Below are 20,675 nucleotides of genomic sequence, written 5' to 3'. Positions count from 1 at the left end.
GTCCCAGGGCCCACATTCAAAGACAGGGACATAATTCCACCTCCTGTTTGGAAGAGTGTCAAAGAATTTTGGACAGAGGAAGCACTGCAGGAGGGCCAGGCTTGGGGAGAGATCATGAATCTATATTTGATGGAAAGAAAGGGAGAAAGGACCCTCCCCAAGTGCCAGGCATGGTCTTAGCTGCCTTAGAGTCCTGGCCCAGAGCCTGGCATGGAATGCCCCTGCTAGCCACAGTACCCCTTTCCACCTTCTTCCACATCTTCCAGCATGGGACAGCCTGTGGACTCTCGAGTTAGGTCACTAAGGAAAGACCCAAAGAACAAATCCCCTGGCCCTATGGGGTCCTGGTCCCTACTCAAAGCCCTCCCAAGTCTATCTGTGGAGAACTTCTGCGCAGTGGGCTCCTGCACCCCAATCCTACCACACTGTTCCTAAAATATCTTGAATCTGCCCATTTCTCTTACTCCCCACTGCCCCCACTCAAGGCAAGCCCTGCCGTCTCTGGCCTGGGTCACTGCCCAAGTCTCTCCTAACATTCTCCTTGCTTCTACTTCCGCCTCCTTACAGAATATTCTCCACTTGCCTCAGAGGGCTCATTTAAAATATTAATCTGATCACTTAAGTCCTCTGTTTAAAACCCTCCAGGACACCGAGGATGTGACCCAAAGGCCAGGTTCTGGGCCTGCAGGTTTCTGCATGATCCAGCCTCGCAGTGCCCCAAGCACACTGATCCTCCAACAGGCCAGATTGGCTCCTGCCTCAGGGCCTTTGCACTTGCCATTTCCTCTCCAACTCTTTGCGTGACTGACTTCTTGTCCTTCAGGGCTGGGCTCAAATGTTGTCTTCTCAAAGAGGACCTCCCTGACCATCTTATCTAAAGCTGACCACTCTCCATAGCATAACTTACAGAGTTGTCAAATCACTATCTTGTATGTCTGAAATGAATGAACATTTTGTGGCAACTATATTTCAATAAAAAATAGACCACACGCTCCAGCCTCAGGACCTTACATGGGTTCTCCCCTCAATTCCTAACTCAAGTGAGGCCTTCCCTGCCCACTGTATGTAACTGTTCAAGCCCTCAGCTCCACTCCAACACCATCTAAAACATTTTACTTGGTCACTAGTTCATTGGCCGTCTGTCGCTTCCTACCAGAATTGAAGTTTTAGAAGAGCAAGGACTTCATGGTCTTGTTTTCTGCTGAATCTCTGGTACTAGAACAGTGCCTGGAATGCCGTAGGCACTCCGGAGAAACTGAGAAGAAGAGATGCCAATGGCCAGTTATATGATTTCCCCTCTTTGGGTGTTGCCTTCCTCATCTGTAAGTGGGGGATTGAAAATGCCTGTTTTACAGGATTGATTTTAGGAATTAATGATATAATGGATGCCATGCCAGGGACGTGGTAGGCTTGTGATAAGTATCATTCACTCCTCTCTCTGTTTTCAGCTCCCACCCTGCCTGCCTGTCTCCCTCCCCACCCTGAGGCCTGCAGACAGCAGGAATGTTGCTAAATGTTTAATCACACTGTCAGGCACCGCACACAGACTAACAAAGACCCATCTGGATTTTCAAAAAACCCAGGCAGGCCTGGGATCACCAGGATCCGCATGATCCTCTTAAGAGAATGCCTTCTGCTCCAACTGCACCCGGTGGGGATTTTCTCCCAACCCTTCCCCACATTCTCCCACCCTTCCCTCCCCCAAGCTTCAACAACCATTCTCCTTAGTACATTCTTAGGAAGAGGAAAGGGATGAGAGGAAGGGAGAGGCCCATTTTCCTGGGGGAGAAAAAACGGAAAGGTGGAGAGGTCCTGGAGAACTCACAGGATTAGGGCCTGGCCAGAGAGAGGCCCAGGGGCCTGGGCTCTGCCATCCTGTGCCCTAAAGGGGAGAGGGGGAGGAGGTGGGCAGCAGTGTGACACAGGGTAAAGAATCCATTGTGCTGGAAGGTGGCAGCCCAGTAACCATGCTGCCTTCTTCTGGAGACAGTACATAGAGAGAGAGACAAAGAAAGATGTAGCACATGTTAACACCTGGTGAATCTAGGTGAAGAATATTCGGGTATTCATTATATTTAATATTGCAACTTTTCTGAAGATTTTATTCACTGTAGTATGCTTGCAATTTTTCTCTAGGTTTGAACTTTAAAAAGTTGGATGCAAAAAGAAATAGCGACAGAGATGCTAGTGGCCCACTCAGTAACCATTCTCCCCTTCTCATACTTTGATTCTGGGAAGTCATATGCCCAGCTAGATGACCACACTTTTCCAGCCTCCCTACAGCGAGGCATAGCTATAGTTGTTAGCTTCCGAAAACTCCTTGTGAGAGACAGACAACTGGCGGGTGCTCTTTTACCCTCCTTCCTCTCCTCCTGCTTTCTGCATAGATACGATGGCTGGAGCTCCGGCAGCCATCTTGGACCATGAGATGACCTTGAAGGTAGAATCCACTAAGAATGGCGGAGCCGGAAGGTAGGAGTCTAGGTTCCTGATGAATGTGAAGTTATCAAACCGACTGTGGCCTGCCTACCGCTGGACTTCTGTAAGTGAAAGAATAAAAGCCTGCTTTGCCTAAGCTTCTGTATTAGCAGCCAAATGAACTTCCTGCCTGATTCAGAATAGAACCTGTCTTCTGCTCCCTTCGCACTCTGGACTTTTCCACCTGCCAAATCTTCTGCCGAGAATGCTCACCATTGCTTGTAAGGTCCTTCTCATCTTTCAAAACCCAGCCTGAATGTCACTTTCTCCTGGAGGCTTTCTGGAGGTGCCCCTTCCCTCCTGGGCTCCCATAGTCCCTGCACTCCTGTTAATGTCCCTGATGGCCCACTTGCTGTGAATCCGAGGACTCCTCACTCCTCATCACCTTGGCCGCTCTGTAGCATTTAACCAGCTGTCCTCTAATCCCTTTGGTTTCCCTGCTACCACTCTCGCCAGTTTCTCCTCTTCCCCGTGCTGCTCCTTCTCAGTCTTTTAGCCAAGTCCTCTGCCCCTGGCCACACATGAAGTTTGCAGTACCTCAGGATTCTGTTCTGGACCCTCTCCTTGTCACTCTGCATGTTCTCCTGAGCAATTGCATCCTCCCCATGACTCTAGCCACCACCTCCATGCTAATGACTCCAAATCCAGTGGGGTACTGGGCTGCCTTAGACCAGCTCATGAGAGCAATTACTACAGTTTCAGGAGTTTGTGAGCCAGGTCTTAAATTCATTATTAAAAATTAAATTATATAAACTTATGGTTATATAAATTATGTTTAAAACAGATAATAAATACTCAAAACATAGCTTCCTAATTATTTTACTATTATCCATGCTCTTAAGATTGTTCTTACCTATTTTATCTGTATGGTGAAAATACCGTAAGAGCCCATACTATGGCTCATCTCTTCCCAATTCTCTGCTCTGTGACAACACATTGACAGTGAAATCAATCACGGAGAGAGAATTTACACCACAGATGTGGGCAAACTCTACAAATCAAGGTATATCCTTGCTTTAGAAAGCCACGTGTTAAAGATTTCCAAGTATACCATGGCCCAAATCTACACCTGAAGCCAGCCCTGAGTGACCCCCTGAGCTCCAGGCTCAGATATCCTATCTGCTGGACACCTCCTCCAGTTTGTCTATCAGGCACCACACAATCGGCCCCAGTTAGGCCTCAAACAAGCTCTCCATCACCGCCCCCCCCATCCCAGAAGCTGCCCCATCTCCTCAGTGTCTGTTTCTTTCTTTCTTTCTTTTTTTTTTTTACATTTTATTTATTTATTTGACAGCAAGAGAGAGTGAGCACAAGCAGGGGGAACAGCAGGCAGAGGGAGAAAGCAGGCTCCCCGCTGAGCAGGGAGCCCCATGTGGGGCTCAATCCCAGGATCCTGGGATCATGACCTGAGCCGAAGGAAGACGCTTAACCAACTGAGCCACCCAGGCGCCCCCTCAATGTCTGTTTCATTTTGCAACAGCATCTCTCACCTGCTGTCCAAACCAGAAACCTGGGAATCTTCCCCCAACTCATCCCTCTCCCTCTTCCCCAACACCTAATAAGTTACCTCCTAAACAACACCCAACTGTCCCCCCCGTCCTGTTCCAGCCTCACTGCGGCTTCCCTAGTTCGGGCTCCATCACCCCTCCTGTGGATTCTGCCCCATCTTTCTCGTGATCTTGCTGTATCACACATCCTCCCACTGTTCACCTCCATGTGGCCCCACAAAGTGCAGATCTCATTTCCGTCTCCCTGGTGCTTAAAATCCTTCAGTGATTTCCCAGTTCCTACGGTAGAAATACAGACACCCTTCGTGTGGTCTTTCTCTCTTCCTCCTCTCCCTCCTGCTTGCTTCTTCATCATCTATTTTGACATTCTGGGTTTTTTTTTGTTTTTTGGGGTTTTTAAAAAGATTTTATTTATTTGACAGAGCGAGAGAGCACAAGCAGGGGGAACAGTAGAGGGAGAGGGAGAAGCAGGCTTCCCACTGAGCAGGGAACCTGATGCGGGGCTCGATCCCAGGACCCTGGGATCATGACCTGAGCTAAAGGCAGACCCTTAACCATCTGAGCCACCCAGGTGCCCTCGACATTCTGGGGTTCTTAGTCGAGAGTCACAAAAATCGCTTCTGGCTAATTTAAGCAGATAAGGATTTTATTATCCAATACTGGGCAGCTCAGAAACTCTCCAGGAAGGCCAGAGAGTCCCCCTTGAAGACAACACATCCTGGATTAATGCTCCCAATCACACTGCCGACGGACCCTAGAAGACTCCCCCGGTGCTACATCTGGGCATGGACAATGCGGCTTGCCCTGTTGGTGCTGGATGCTCCTAGAAGCAGTGTCACTGCCGCTTGTGGTCCCTGGTAGGAGCTGCTACCACCAACACCATCTGTCCTCACCAGAGCCGACTGCCCTCCTTCCCTGCTTCTTCAGGTTCCAAGTCTGGGGCTGGGGAGTCTGGGGCTGAAGTCACATGTCTGGGCTCATGGAAGGCTAGGAAAGCACTGTCAGCTCCTAGAGGGGGAGGTGGGCCCTGCCTCAGAAGGTGGGAGATCCCCCAAACATAAGAAGGGGACAGTTCCAATGCCAAGAGGCCAAAAATAATGACAGACGTCCCCCATGCTAGCTTTTTAAATTATACAAGTAAAATACTATTCCAAGTAAAATAACCAAACAGCCTAAGCAGGAAGGTGACAAAATGTAAAAACTTCTCTCCCTGAGTGCTCTCAGCCCCATTTGCCAGGGGCGACTACTGTGAACAGTGTTTTGGAAGTCCTTGCTGGTGTGATCTTTGTAGATCTAGATGTAAGTATGTATATATTCGTGTATAAGGGGTCTTATGTAACTATGTGTGTCTATGTATCAAAACTGACTAGTTCCCCACATTACAGTTTAGCACCTCTCTCTCTCACTTCACACCATTTCTTGATACACTCCCATGTCAGTGGACACGTGTCCTGCTCATCCTTTCACTGGATGGATGCCCCACGATTAACTAGCCAGTCCCCTACAGATGGACATTTGCATTATTTTCAGTGCTGCAGTGAGCATCCTTGCACAAATGGGTTTGTGCGCTTGTGTGAGTAGATCCAAGGAATGAATTCCTGGAAGGGCAACCGTTGGTTCAAAAGGAGCATGTATTTATGTTTTAGGTAAACATTGGCAGACCGCCTTCCAAAAAGCATGCACCAATTTGCAACTCTACCAGTGGCCTATGAACACTTTTTCCCCAGCGCCTTGCACAGTCTGGCTACCTCCTCACCGCATCACCTGTCACTTACACACCCTGCATTTCCAGCCACAGTGCCTTTGCCCATGCTATACCCATAGCTTAAAATACTGTTCCAGCCTGTCTCCTAGGTAAAAGCTTACCTCTCCCATGAGACCTAGCACAGATGTCACCTCCTCTGTGTAGGCTTCCCTGATTCCCCTAAGCTGTCAAAGTCCCCTTCCTCTGGGACCCCATAATTTCTTGGGCATAATTCTGTCATAGCTCCAACTGAGGGCCTATGTGTGCCTGGCATTCTATGGCCACTTGACAACCCCCACCATAACCACACACAGAAAAAGCGGTCTTGTCTACATCCTCATCCACTCCTGGCTCTCCAGCTGCACTTCCTTTTACTTGTTCCTAAGCACAGTCCTGTCTCAGGGCCTTTGCACTTGCAGGTCCCTCTCTATGGATCTTGCCCATATTGGTCTGGGTGCCTCTCTGGGGTCTCTGCTCCCACTGGCCTCCTCACACAGGCGTTCCCTGGGCACTCTGTCTCAAGCACCCTCCTCTAGTCATTCTGTTACATCACCATGCCATTATCTTCATAACACTCATCACAAGCTGAAACAACCTTGTTAGGTTTAAGTGTTGACACGTTTGTTTTCTGTCCTGTGTCCCATTTCTGCACACACACAAACACATCATTGTAAACTCCCCAAGGGCGGGGACCTTGGTTTCCTCTTCCACTGTCTCCGGCCTCAAACCTGCCTGGCACCTGTCTAATCGCTCAGTCAACATCTGTTGAGCGAATCATACGTCATTTTACAGAAAAAGGAACTGGCATTCAGAAAGGAAGGCTGAGTAGCCCGAGGTCCCACAGTTAATAAAAAACACAGCTGAGATTCGAACCCATTTGAACCCCAAAGCCAACTGCAGGTAGTATTTCTTCCCTACTCTTGGCGCTCTGCATTGTCTCCCCCACCCGATTAGGCTCTTGGGGGCTGGACGCGAGTCTGACGCCCAGGGGTCCCCAGCGGCGCGTCGGGGGTCGGCCCTGGGAGGCGAGCGGGCTCCGCGGAGATGTCACCCTCCCCGCCCCCCTGTCAGTCAGGCTGAGGGGGCGGTGCGGCCGCCAGAGGGGGTGCTGAGCTCAGAGCTGCCGCAGCGCCCGAGCGGGAGCCGGAGCCCGAGCCGGAGCGTGCGAGCGAGCGGGGCGCAAGGCGCGATCCGTGGCTGGCGACGCTCCGAAGGCCCGGGCACCGCTGCGCCCCGGCTCAGGGCCCGCGCCCCGCCTGCTGCCGACCGACCTGGGCGCCTGGCGAGGCCCCGATTCCCCATTCGCCCCGAGCCCACCCCAGCCCGGCCTAGCCGAGCCCCTGCGTCCGCCCGCCGCAGCTGCAGCCGCTGCTCCATCCCCAGCCGGGGCCCAGCTTCCAGGTGAGGCGGCCGCGCTCCGGACGGGGGTCGGGGAAGGGGCTGGGGAGGGAGAGGGGACTGGGCGGGATGGGGAAGCGGCTGGGAGCCGAGACGGGGACCCCGCTGGAGAACGGAGAGAGGGCTCCGGTAGGTGCGTGCCAGTGTGCGCGCTGGGGTGTTTGTGTGACCGCCGCTCTGTGTGTGCAGCCGGCTGGGGGGCCGTGCGGACGTGCGCCCGCGCCCGTGTGTTCGTGTGTGTCAGGGTGTCCGTGCGCGTTTGAACGTCTGCGTGTCCTGCATGTGCACGTGAGCGTGTCGGCGGAGAATGTTTGTGTGTATGGTCGTGTGACTCTGTCATGTGTACAGGCAGGCCCCAGGGCTGAGCGCCGAGCCCAGCACCCCGGTTCCGCGGGGCTGCAGGTCGCAGGGCCCCGGATAACCGAGGCAGTGGCTCCTCCCGCGTCCCCGGGTTTCAAGGACGCCGGGACTCGTCGCGGCCCTGTGGTCTCACGCTGGGGAGGGGGGTAAAACGGGAGAGGGCTCCCGGCCTGGAACGGCGCCGGGGTCTCAGGAAGGCGAGGAGGGGGTAACCCGTGTCCCACGGGAAGGGCTGCGGTGAGGGTGCGGGGCCAGCGCACCCGTGCCCGTGTGTTCGCCCTCCCAGGCCGCCAGGATGGACGTGTTCATGAAGGGCCTGTCCATGGCCAAGGAGGGCGTCGTGGCCGCCGCGGAGAAAACCAAGCAGGGGGTCACCGAGGCCGCGGAGAAGACCAAGGAGGGCGTCCTCTACGTCGGTGGGCAAGGGGCAAGGCTTCCGGGGCTATGCAGGGTTCGGGTGTCCTTCGAGGGAGTGGGGCCAGGGTCCTTGCCGGGAGGGAGTTGTCAGCGGAGGGGTCTGAGCGGGAGAATATGAGTCAGCAGATGGGGCGGGGTCAGCAGGGGTCACTGGGGACACAGCCAGCTGAAGGAAGCCTGGGTCAGTGATGAGACCCTGGGGAGGGGAGAATGGGGGGAAGAGTTGGTGAGAGGGTGGGGTTCAGCCGAAAGGCCAGGGACCAATGCATGGGTCAAAGCAGATAGCCTTTTTCTTATTCTTCACATGATTACTACTTACCTGGTGTTGAGCCCTTACTCTCTGGCAAGTACCAATGCCCTAACATCCATTACTTCACTTCGTGCCCCTCGCCCATTCCACAGACCAAGAAAAGTGGGGTTCCCAGAGGTTTAACTACCGCGCTCAAGGTCACACAGCTGCTGAGACCTAAAGCTGGAGTTGGAGCCAAGCTTTATGGGCTCCCGAGCCCCTGTCCTGGCGGGTGCTGCCTCCTGTGTTATTGGGGCTGCCCCTTAGCCCCCCCCCTCCTGCTGCGTTCACCTCAGGACTGCTCTCAGGGTCTTCCTGCCTCCCGATGCCTGTGGCCCCATCATTGCCTCTGGGTCCCTCCTCCTTGCAGCTTCCCGCTGTGTGAGGAGAGAGGCCGAGTGATTGAAATCTCTCACCCTAAGTGTGAGAGGAGAGGGAGCCCGCAGGGTCATTTGTATAAGGGGATGCAAGGCCCCAAACTGACAGTTACTGAATTTCTGTGGTGATTCTGGGCTCACTGGTGTGTAGTAGGCAGAATTATCCTTTGTGTGGGTGGAAGAGGGCTGGTTAATTTGCCCAGGGTTGTGGCAGATTAGGGATTGTGGCAATTTGAAAAATATTTATTGACTTCTTACTACGTGCTAGTAGGTGCCGACTCTCCTGATAGGGATGCAGAGCATTCCAATAGTGGAATTTGACATCAAGTGGCTGGGATGGGGACCATTGCAGTAAGGTAATCAAAGAGGATAGCATTTGAGCTGAACCCCAAAGAATAAGGAGCTGGGTGGAGGAGAGGAGTTGGAGGAAGCAGAAAAGACTGAAGGAGACAGGGCTGGAGAGCAGAGGGCAGGAAGCTGTGGTGGGGGATGAGATCAGAAAAATGGGCAAGAGGCAGCTCATGAGGGGGCCCTTGCTGGCCAGGGCAAAGGATCATTACAACCTGCCATGAGAGATTGTAAGCTAGGGACTGACATGATCTGACTTCAGTAGAGAAAGTTTTCTCGGGTTTCTGGGGAGAGACCAAATGCAGGGAGGCCTGCTGGGAGGTAGCGTAGCCAGCAGATGAGGGTGGCTGGAACTAGGGCACAGGTGATGGACATAAGGTGGAGGCTTGAACCCACACCTGCCAGGCCCCAGCTCTGGCCTCCCACCTCCCTCCCCCAACCCAGTCCTTTCGCTCCTATGTATCCCTGGCACCTGACACAGTCTCCCTGCTAACAGACTTGAAGCACCCCCTTCCCCTTAGTTTGGCACCTCCTGTTCCTCCCCCTGCCTAGGAACCCCCAATGGCTCCCAGTTCCTACACATTAAAGTCTCAGCTTCCTGTAGCCTGTAACTCAACGCCGTTCACGGTCCTGCCTTAGTCCGTGTTTCCATCTCTCCAGGTGCACAGACAGTGTTGCTGTGCTCTGTGCAGGCCCAGAAAGAACACCTCTCTGTGCCCTGTCTGCGTGGTTTCCTGTGTCTGAGATACCCTCCCCAGTCTCCTCTCTGCATATCTACCTGTTCCCCCATTTTCAAGGCCCAGGCAGTGCCCTTCCCCTACCATGTACCCCTTGGAGGCTGGAAGTCCTCTCTCCACTATTTGAGGTCCAGGGTGCCAAATCTGCTCTTCTCTTACCAATGGTGAGCCATTGGCCCGGGACCTGGCACAGAGTGGGTGCCAGCAAATGTTTGTAGAAGGAATGACAGGGTGCCATGCAGCGCACACACAGCCCTCCCCACAGCTGTCTCCGTCTGGCTGGCCACAGCCAGGAGATTCCTGCCTTCCCATGCTGTCCTCTCCTTCCACCAGCCTCAGCCCGCCCAGACACCCAGTTACCAATTTCGGGGTCTACCAGCTGTTGTCTGCATTGCCACATCCTCAGAATAGGAGACTCCCCGCTTCCCTGTAGGCTCCTGCCCCCCACCTCTGATCAGGCCATCTTGCCTTTCGCAGCAGCTAGGAGAAGACCCAGCCAGTGCCGTGGATGTCAGGCACCCTCAGACCCATCATATACCTGAGACACTCCTCACTTTGGCCGGAAGGAGGAACTCACACCCCAGTTAGAAGAGTCTTTAGAAGAAATGGAGTGGGGGCTGGCAGGTGTGAGTGCCCGTAGGTGGGATGTGGGCAGTCAGGAATCAATGGCACCAGAGGAACTTTTCTAAATACATAGCACGCCCCCTGCCCCCTGCTCCACCCCCACTGCCACCCTCACCTGCTCACCCTGGGCTGAGAGGTAAAGGAAATGTGCTTTGCACAGTGCTGGCTCCCAGGCAGCGACCCTCGTGCGGGTATCATTTCAGGTGGAGGAGGGGCAGACAGTGGAGGAGAACTCAAAGTCCTCGGGAAGTAGGTGTGGAGGGCTCAGTGCAGTGATGAGGAGGGGCACCCGTGGGATTTGGGGGCCCGAGGAGGCAGTGATGGGACCAGGATGCCCACTGCCGACTGGGTCCCTCTGCCCACTCTGTAAACACCATGCTCACCAGAGGCTCTGTTCCCTCAGCTCAGAGTCCTGATGTGTGCTCCTTTTTGTCCCTGCAGGAAGCAAGACTCGAGAGGGCGTGGTACAAGGAGTGGCCTCAGGTACCAGCCCAGCCCCGGCCCAGCCCCCTTCCCTCACCTCGGGCCTGGGATCCGGCTGGGATCTGGAGGGTGGGGGCTGGCGGTGGAAGAGGGCACCCCCAGGGATTCCTGAGAGTATGCTCTGTGAGGGGAGGCCAGCTGGGACACCGTGAGGGGGAGAGATGAATCTCTGTCTGCTTCACCTTGGCCCCCAACCCCCTTCCCCAATCTTCCGCCTGCTCCAGTGGCTGAAAAAACCAAGGAGCAGGCGTCCCACCTGGGAGGAGCCGTGTTCTCTGGGGCTGGGAACATTGCAGCAGCCACGGGCCTGGTGAAGAAGGAGGAATTCCCCACTGATCTGAAGGTGAGCTATCCTCTTACCGCGCGCACGCGCGCAAACACACACACACACACACACACACACACACACACACACACACGGGCCAGGCATGCCCGCCCATACATGTGCCACCAGGCTCCCCCTCTCCCAGCCAGCCTGAGGCACGGCTTGCCTCACGTTCTGCAGGGCTCTATTAGACTCAGCTCAGAATGAGTTCGCGTGGTGTGTAGGGGTGTGGTGCTCCCTGTGACAGTGACCCAGGTCTAGCCGTATGCATGTATCCTGCTTGTGAGTGTGACCTGGGCCACTATGGGCCACGTCCGCATGTCATGGATTGTTCGTTCTTTCTTGTCGTTCAACAAGTATCCGTGCCAGAGAGGAATTATTCTAGGAGTTGCCGTGGTGAATAAGTTCCTATGTTCATGGAGCTGATGCTAGGAGATAGACAACCAATGAATGAGATGGTTTCAGACAGGGATAAGTGCTATGAAAAAAAGACAAAGGTGATACGATAGAGTCAAGGGGTAAGGGGACTACTTTAGTTGGGAGGGCTTCTCTGATGAGGTGACATTTGAGCTGACACCCAAGGGATGAGGTAAGCCTTGTGAGCATTGTATTTCAAGCAGTAGGAACAGCATGGGCAAAGGCCCTGAGGCGGGCATGAGCGAGTATGGGCCACGGGGGAGGGCTGAGTTGTGCATCGCATATTTGTGCAGGCGTGTTCCCCCAGGGGAGCAGTGGTGGCTACCCCCAGGTTCATGAAGGCAGATACCTTCATTAGGACACACTACAGCGTAAGAGCTGTGAACTTTGAAATGCCACAGAGTTGGATTGAGTCCCACCTCCACTACGCCCTGACTCCGTGACCCTAGGCAGAGTCCATCACATCTCTGAGCCTGCTTCTTTGCCTGTAAGACAGAAGATGAACACAAGAGGGCTCTTACACAGATTAGATATATATCAGAGGTTCTCAAAACTTATGTGTGCGTCAGAATCATCAGGAGGCCAGGTTAAAATACAGACTGTCAGCCACCTCCCTAGAATTTCTGATTCAGTAGGTCTGAGGTGGGACCGGAGAGTTTGCATTTCAAACAGGTACTTGGGTGATGCTGATGCTGCGGGTCCAGGGACCACCCTTCACGGCAGGCCTTTACACAATTGATCTTTTCCCCTGTCGCAAGTCTGGGACTTAACTCGGAAGTTCTGGCTCAAGTCCTATGTGTGCATTTTACCAGCTGTGTGACTTCCCATTTATTATCATTGTTCCAGGGATCCCTCCCATTCATTGATCTCTTGTATGGGGAGGCAGTGTTCTAGACTCGGTACATGGAGTACATCACTGAATCTTTACACTCTCTGGGAAGAAGGCGCTACAACGTGTCCATTTTATAGATGAAGGAACTGAGGCTCAGAGAATTGAAGTGACTTGCCTGCCTCTTTAAGAAGGTGCTTGGGAGGATAAGCTCAGGTTTGTCAGTGGAGTTGCTGGGAACCAGCACAGGGCCAGGCCCCGTGCTGGGAGCTGGGGTGCAGAGAAAGCCAGATCTGAGCCTGAGGCATCAGCCTCAAGGGGCCTTTGCACAGAACCATTCCTCTCCGGCCTCCTCCTTCCTACCACCACTTCTGACACCCCAAGCCTCGTCTCTCAAGGGAGCTCAGGATCACGGACTTACTATTTAAACAGCAGCCCTTTGGGGCTACCAGGCCTGGGGAACCCGTGCAAGCCCAGGGTGCACATTTCTGAGTGTCCCGACCTCCCAGCCTGCTCCTATGCATTATCATGGGACCCTCCCTGTCCTCCTACAGAGCAGACAGCACCATGGCATTTCCCATCTGAGGCAGCTGAGTTCAGAGGTGAAGTGACTGACCTGAGCTAGTGAGTGGCTGGGCTGAAATGTTTTTAAAGTAAACTTTTTATTGAAGTGCAACATACATACAGAAAGCACACAGCCCCATGACATTTTCATAGAGCGAACCCCCCATGTAACCAGCACTCACATCAAGACACAGGACATCAGCCCTTCAGAAGCCTGCCTTAGACCTCCCCCCAGTCCCTAACCCCCGGCTAAGATGAGGGTAAGATGAGGGAGGGGTCTGGGACACAAAACTTGAGGGGGACACTCACTCTGGGGTCTCATTTGCATGGCCCTGAGAGTGGGGCCTTCCTAACATTTGCACCCTGAGTGCCTTATTCACATCACCTTGGTCCTGGCCCTGCCTCCCCCACCAAGGGTCATTGCTTCTTGACTTCTGTCACCACAGATGAGTTGGATATTTTTTTTTTTGAAGATTTTATTTATTTATTTGAGAGAGAGATCAAGAGAGCACAAGCAGGGGGAGGGGCAGAGTGAGAAGGAGCAGCAGGTTTCCCGCTGAGCAGGGAGCCTGATGTGGGGCTCGATCCCAGGACCCTGGGATCATGACCTGAGCCGAAGGCAGACGCTTGACCGCCTGAGCCACCCAGGTGCCCCGAGTTGGGTATTTTTAACTCCATAAACACATTATCACAAAGTGCACACTCTTCTGCACCTGGCTGCTTGCACTCAACAGTGCGGTATTCAACCACGCATGGTATTCAACCACGCCATTCTCCCCTCTCACTGTGCGCCATCCATCCCGTGAGGAGCCATACTGCACACCTCCATTCCGCTGCTGCTGGGCATGTGGGTTGTTGCCAAACAATGCGCTCAGGCTGGAATTTTTAATACTGGGTGACTTGGGGCAAACTAACATTTCCCCACCTCCTAGGCCTTGGTGTACCCATCTGTACACTGGGGGAAATGAGCCAGATCAGGAGCTGTAAACTCACGTGCCCACGGGGCCCACCTGTGCTGGTAATATGAAGGAACTGAGGCTGCCTGGGGGGGGGGGGGGGGGGGGGGCGCGGGGGGGGGGGGGGGGGGGGGTAAGGCAACTAGATGGCAGAGGTGGTCAGGCAGGCCTTCTCGGGGCCAACCCCTCAGGTTCCCAAGATTCTTAGCTCTGCCCAGTAGGGAGGGACAGTGGGAAATGGGGAGGTGGTATACCCCCTCCCTACAGATTCCCCCTGGGGGGTCTAGGAGTGTGGCAGCCCACATGTGGCCTTGTGCAGCCGTGCATGGACCCGGGGTGATTGTGTGTGCCCATGTGCAGCCAGCTCTGTCTCGTGTTTGTGCACATACATGTGCTCACCTGCAGGTGGCTGGCCATGTGTCTGGCAGCCCCCCTATTTATGTGCCTGCTGGTCTGCACCCGTCTGGGCAGCAGATGCAGGCGGGAGGGGAGAGTCTTAGCTCACACATCCAAGCAACACCATGAGCTGTTGCTTCCAGCTTATCTTAAAATAGCAACAGCTGAAGAAACCAGGCCACACAGGACCCTGGGGGAGGGATGGGTGGAAGGTGGCAGGGGAATGGCTCAGAGCTCCTGCCCAGCCCTGTCTCAGAGCTCCTGCCCAGCCCTGTCTCAGAATTTCCATCTCCCTTCAGTCCAGAGGAGCCTCCAGGGTTATCTCTGGGGTCCTGATGCCCAGCAGAACCTGACACAAGGCAGGTAGGGATAAATCGGTGATTGAGTGTACTGTCTATCTCCCCATCCCATCCAGTCCAAATGATGGAAGTGCAGGGGGCTACCAGAAGCTGGGGAGAGGGGTATGAGAGAGCCCCACTTCCCCTCGCCACTCCCAGCTTCGTGGTGATCTAGGGGGATTTCAGCCCTCACACCTTCATTCCACTTCCAAGGCACTCCAAATAAACAATTTAATTAAAAATTCTGGTTGTCTGCCAACAAAGCCTAGCCTTCCCCCCAATCAGCCAAAAGCTTCCCAGGGTAGGAATTTGGGGAGCATCCCCCAGCTGCCCTCATGGCCCTGTCCCTTCTCTGCCGGCAGCCAGAGGAAGTGGCCCAGGAAGCTGCTGAGGAGCCGCTGATCGAGCCCCTGATGGAGCCAGAAGGGGAGAGTTATGAGGAACCGCCCCAGGTGAGGGGTGGCAGGGCTGGGTGGGGCTTTGGGCATCCCAGAAGATTGCCACCATCCCCAGCTGGGGTGGGAGGTCCTGATAGGATAAGAGTTGGGCCAGGGAACTCCACACCCCCCTTTTCTAGAACCCAGGCCCTAGGAGGTGGCAGCAAGGAGGGAGGACAGATGGGGCCTAGCACTGGGCCCCAGGCACCCCTGCCCAGGAAAGTCCCAGCTGTCCCCAACTTCCAGGTTCCTCCCTTGCCCAGGGAGAGGGGCATGGGCTGTTCCTCCTTGAGGGGGAGGAGTCTCGGGGCCAGAACCTGGCCACTTGGTCTCCAACCCCTTCCTCTTTTGCTCTTCCCCACTCCACCCCCAACCCTCTGATGCAGGAGGAGTATCAGGAGTATGAGCCAGAGGCGTAAGGGCCCAGGACGGCCTCCCACCAGCAGCACAATCCCTTCCCTGTCCCCTGCCCCGACCCCCAGAACCAGGGCTGTCCTTCTACCCCTTCCCCCCAAACACGAGATCTTCCTTTGCTCCGAGGCGCCCCCTTGGAGCCTGTGTTGGTGTCTGTCCATCTGTCTGTCCTACCCGCCCGCGTCCAACCCTGGGGCGTGGACAGGGCCGGGGCTGCGGCGGTGGCTGGTAGCCTCGCCCCACCTATGTTGCCTCCTCCCCACCCCATCCCGTCCAACGTCTGCGCGGATGTAGCATGTTCTATGTATTTTTAAATGAAGATCAGAAAGCGACGGCTCCCCCCACACACTCCCGACAGAGGCTCTCTGGGAGCCCCCCGGGCCAGCCCCAGAGCCTCCCACCCCACTCCCACAACGACCCCAAGAATCTTTTTTTTTTTTAAAGCCAAAACCAGGAGCCAGGCTGTGCCATGCCCCCTCCCTCAGCCGGCCCAGTCCGAACGCGGGCGTCGTGTGTCATGATTGTGGCATGGAGAGTCCCCTACCCCCCGTGTGAGCGTGTCCTGGGTGGGCGGGCCCGGGCGCCTCCCCGCTCCGCGTGTCCACGAATAAAGCCAATCTGTCTGTAGCCGCCGCCGCACCGGCAAGGCAGGGTTGGGAGGTGGGTAGAGGCGGCCGACCAGCTTCCGGGTCCCAGACTACTCCACTCCGCTCTTTGGCGCCTGGCACCCTCAGCCCAGGTACAAGATTGACCACCTCGGGCCTCAGTTTCTCCATCTCCTATCCTCTCCCCCCGGGATGACCCGGGGGAGAGGGTCTACCCAGGCTGGGAATTGCTGTTGGCTAGGAGGCGTGAAGGTGGCCTCGGGCGCCACCTGCTGGACTGTAAAGCTCCCGCTGGGGGTGCAAGGCCAAGGGAAGCCCGGCGCCGCCGCAGCGCGAGGTGTGACAGGCTCACACCTCTCTGCACACGCAGAGCAGGGGCGCGGATGACAACGCACGCGCAGACATGTGTGCGCGTACACTGGTCCTTGCGCGCCAGCCGGAGTGTACGCACCCTGGCAGGCGCGCACGTGCAGACACGCGTGCACGCATGCGGACCGGCACGTGCAGACATGCGCGCGCACTCAGTTACACGCATGCTGACCGGCACGTGCAGACACGCGCGCGCACTCAGTTACACGCGCGCTGCGGAGGAGCCCTCGGAAACCAGCAGCGCGGGCACCGAAAGACCCTGTTACGCGCAGGCAGAACGTTTACAGGCGCACAGCCCTGCGCACACCTGACCAACGCAGAAAGACCCATCCAAGGGGAAGGGGAATGGGCAGTCGCCTCATAAGGAGGCAGAGCTCGGGCAACCGGTGCTCCACCCCCCCTCGGAAAGGCTCCCGAATGTTTGCGGCCTCCGCTGAGATGGGCGAGGGTCCGCAGAAAGCTGGGAAGCCGGCCAGGAGCCCTGAGCAGATAAGGATCGGCACTAGAGGACCCCCAATACCGTCTAGGTGGGGGGAAGAAGGGGGCGGAGGCGCCGCCGTGAGGCACAAAGGCCCCGCCTCCGGCAAGGGGAGGGTGCTGTTCTGCTGGGTTTTGAAGCGCCCCCCGCCGAAGCTCCGCCCCCGCCGGTGGCAAACCCCGCCCCCATCGGTGCGGCGCTCCGGCCTCCTTTGCCGCAGCGGCTCTCTAACCTGGTCGTACAGAGGCCCCGCCCCCGTCCTTGCGGAATCCCCGCTCTGCCTTGCCGCAGGAGCCCCCAGCTCATTTGCGCAAGACGTCACCCCCTTTTCTCCCGGATGCGACCTCCTTTCCGACTTTAGCCCTGTTTCGTCCTTCAGCCCCAGCGCCGGAAGGAGCTTGCTCTATTTAATCAACCCCCAGGTGTTAGCGCTTCGTCCTTCCCAGAGTCTTTGGGGGCGAGAGATGGTGCCAGGTCCGGATAGGCCTTGAACGCTGCGGGAGCCCGGTCCACTCAGGTCACCTTGGCCTGCAATGTGCGAGCCATTATTTCCGGAAGTAGGAGGCAGCTGGCAGACGTGTGTGTAGGGAGAACAAACCGGTGGGCTCAGAGTCTCCGATTCAACGTGCAGGTGCCAGGATTTCAGATCCCTTTTGACCGATTTAAGACACTATTTACAAACCCACTCTTCGTGGGGATTGCAAAGTCGTGGCCCTCATGTTAAATTTGGCCTGTAGAGATGTTTAATGTGCTAGCACAAGGTTTAAATTTTTCTAATTTGATTCCAGTTAGCGACAGTCCCTTTCCCACCCTATCCTATTCATCTCATCCACTTCACTCATTTTTATGAACTACCTGGCTGGTAAAGAATTTGAGTTCGCCGCCTCCCCTCCTGCTACCAGCACCTGATTCCCATTTTTAGGTGCCAAAACCAGGCTGACCATCTGGTTTGTGAGGAGGTTTATTCCTCCTTCCTGGGTGCCAAGCCACGCACCTGGTTTTCTGCTCGGAGACCAATGTTTTCATCTGCCAGAGTCACTTTAAATGCATTCCAGGCACAGGCCCAGACGCATCCGCAGAAGATGCCAGCCCTGTGTCACACGGCAGTCCTGACTCTGGGTACACGTGTGAGAAGACACAGCTCATGGGTTCCTCCCTTATGAAAGAATGAAGTCATTTCTCAAGTGCCCAGTAGGTCCCCAGCATCCAACACTTGACTCCATTAATTTTATTTGAAACCATCCTCAAGGGGTCCTTGGTATTCTAATGCCCCAATTTATGGATGAGAGAATGGAGGCCAGAGGGGCAAAGTTACCTGCTCTGGGTCACATTGCTGGAAAGTGGCAAAGGCCACATTCAGCCCCAACTCTGAGTCTGAAGCTCACCTCCTTTGGAATTTTCCCAAACAAACCTGCTCTGGGAGAGACAAAAAACACCAACAATAGGGAAATGTGGAGGCAGCCGCAGAGCAGAAATCAGACACTCATATGCAATTTCATGGGGACTGCAAGCGAGGAGGGGAGGGTTGAGCTGTGTGTGCACACTTACCTATGTGATGCACGTGTATCTGCATCCATGCGTGTACATGGATGTTGCCCGAGTGTGTCGTGTGAGATTAGTCCTTCAACAATGCCTACACCATTCTTAGAAGTGAGGGGCTGCAGGGAACAGCCCTGACAGAGCTCACATCCCGTGGGTCAACAAAAACTTGGAACAAGATAATCTGGAGTTTTGTGACAAACATGAAACAGAGTGACGTGAGAGACGATGACAAGGAGAGGGTGGTGACCAGTATTAAATTGGGGTGGTCAGGTCAGACATCTGAGGAGGTGAGGTTGGAGCTGAAACTTGAATGAAAGGGGGGTTAGCATGGGAAGATCTGGGGAGAAGAGCACTGCAGCTGAGGAAGGGCCCACCTTTCTGTGTCTGTGTCACATGGCGGGTGGACCGACAGCGAGGTTGAGCCCGGCCCGGCCTCCCCAGTCTGTGGGTCCAGCCCCACCTCACCTGACCCGCATCTTCCCTTCCTCCGCCTGTGCTCTTTCTTTCACCTGGGTAGCTGCCCTCAATGCTGCCTATTGAAATCCTTTCCTTCTCTGATCTTTCCCTTGTTCTCCAACAAGAAGGGATTTCTCATCACCCCTATCCTGCTCAGCTGGGTACCCGAGACCCCACCCCCACCCCTGCACCGCACCCATGTCAGTCCTCAGAGGGCCTTTGCTGGCTGGCTCATCTGAAAATTGCCCTCTTCCCCTGATGAAGGGCTGAGGGCTGTCCTGGTGTTCCTCCCATTTGCCCGTCTCCCTCCCAGTCTCCCCACCCCCACCCCTAGTAATTTGGCTCCACAGCTTTCTCTGGAACTTTATTTTTGTTTTCTCCCTTCCCTATTTATAGCTCTCTCCCCTCCAAACCATTCCTGCATCCATCCCGTTGCCTAGAAACTGGCTCTGGGCTGAGGGTGGGGGAAGGCCAGGCCGAGCCCAGGCAGGGGGGGAGGAAGAGCTGTCACCCACTCCCCCTCTCAGCGCCTCCCCCAGGCTCCTAGAAGCCCACCCCGCCCTCTGCCCAGCATCCATGGGTGTTTTTTTAAAAGATAAAACAAAATGTAAAAAACAGCATCTCTTGTGAAGTCCTTCACAGCCTCTAAAGGACATGATGCATGTGATTTCACTCGTGCCTCTCAATATAGCCTACTCTGCCAGAGGCCTGGACCCATTTTTTCAGATGAGGAAACTGAGGCTTCAGGAAGCAAAGTCCCCACAGCTGAAGTCTTCTCAGTAGCAACTCCACAGCTTTGGTTTTGTTAGTGTCAGGATATTGGCCTGAAACAATGAAAAAGAAGATTTAACAGTATAAAAAAATTCCATAATCCATGAGTTGCAGAGGCTAAAGAGAAAAATTTTGTCATGATCCTGCTGCACACTAAGCAACCAATAATGCCTCTGCCATACCCTCCACAGTGCCCCTTCCATGCTGCTCCACAGCACCCCCTTTTCTTTAGAGGGGGAGGGGCGGGGAGAGACTCTTAAGCAGGCTCCACACCCAGCGCAGCACCTGCTGTGGGGCTCGATCTCACAACCCTGAGATCATGACCTGAGCCGAAATCAAGAGTCGGAGGCTTAACTTGACTGAGCCACCCAGGCACCCCTACCATGCCCGTTTTGATGCCCCAACCATGCCTTACCATGCCACCCCCCAGTCCCCCTACCATCTTGCCACTATATCCCACCATGTCCAGCTGTAGCTCATCTCTGGCCCTAATCCAATCCACAGACTGGACCAGGAATCCTGAGCTTGGTTCCTGACTCTGTCATTTCACTGACTGGGTGACCTTGGATAGTTCATGTAACCTCTCTGAGCTTCAATTTGCTCAGCTCAAAAGTAAGGATACTAATTTTCACCCCATAGCACTGATAAGAGAATTAAATGAGATACTGATGAAAAGGTGTTTTGCAAACTATAGAGCCCTGTAACATGTGAGTGATCAATTAGAATAGTAAATATTGTTACTGTTATTATCAGGGCCAAGAGGTGGGGCAGGGCAACCAAAGTGGGCCTTGGGATCAGAGAGGTAGCCCATGACCTGTGTCTGGGAAGAAGGAGCTCCTTCTCTGGCAGAATGAAGGTCAAGGTTGGGGATGCCTGAGAGCACCTGCAGACCACTGAGGAGCAGAAGACAGCTCAGAGGCCCTCTTGTGCCTGATTCCTTTCTCAAGCACCCCTGTTCCCTGTCCCCATGCCCTAATACCCCCTCTTCCTGTCCCTCCTGCCCCAAGGCCCACCT

The 20,675-nt window shown here is 54.9% G+C and overlaps 1 protein-coding gene across 1 annotated transcript; it reads left to right on the top strand.

Annotated features, from left to right (window-relative positions):
• The first annotated feature begins 6,841 nt into the window (after positions 1-6,841).
• SNCB (synuclein beta) lies at positions 6,842-16,066 on the top strand. Its single transcript, XM_032403780.1, has 6 exons — positions 6,842-7,131; positions 7,775-7,904; positions 10,722-10,763; positions 10,988-11,106; positions 14,951-15,040; positions 15,412-16,066. The coding sequence occupies exons 2-6, from the start codon at positions 7,784-7,786 to the stop codon at positions 15,442-15,444; spliced, it is 405 nt and encodes a 134-aa protein (XP_032259671.1). The 5' UTR covers positions 6,842-7,131; positions 7,775-7,783; the 3' UTR covers positions 15,445-16,066.
• Positions 16,067-20,675: the final 4,609 nt, after the last annotated feature.

Source organism: Phoca vitulina, unplaced genomic scaffold (assembly GCF_004348235.1).
Source record: "Phoca vitulina isolate PV1807 unplaced genomic scaffold, GSC_HSeal_1.0 scaffold6, whole genome shotgun sequence".
Taxonomy (NCBI): Eukaryota; Metazoa; Chordata; class Mammalia; order Carnivora; family Phocidae; genus Phoca; species Phoca vitulina.
This window is presented reverse-complemented; position numbering and strand designations above follow the sequence as displayed.

Bases quoted from the DNA above. Each gene is read 5' to 3' on its own strand.
- SNCB (XM_032403780.1), top strand. From the start codon at position 7,784: ATGGACGTGTTCATGAAGGGCCTGTCCATGGCCAAGGAGGGCGTCGTG. The intron at 7,905-10,721 runs GTGGGCAAGGGG...TTGTCCCTGCAG, and splicing joins GGAGGGCGTCCTCTACGTCG to GAAGCAAGACTCGAGAGGGC. The intron at 15,041-15,411 runs GTGAGGGGTGGC...CCTCTGATGCAG, and splicing joins GTTATGAGGAACCGCCCCAG to GAGGAGTATCAGGAGTATGA.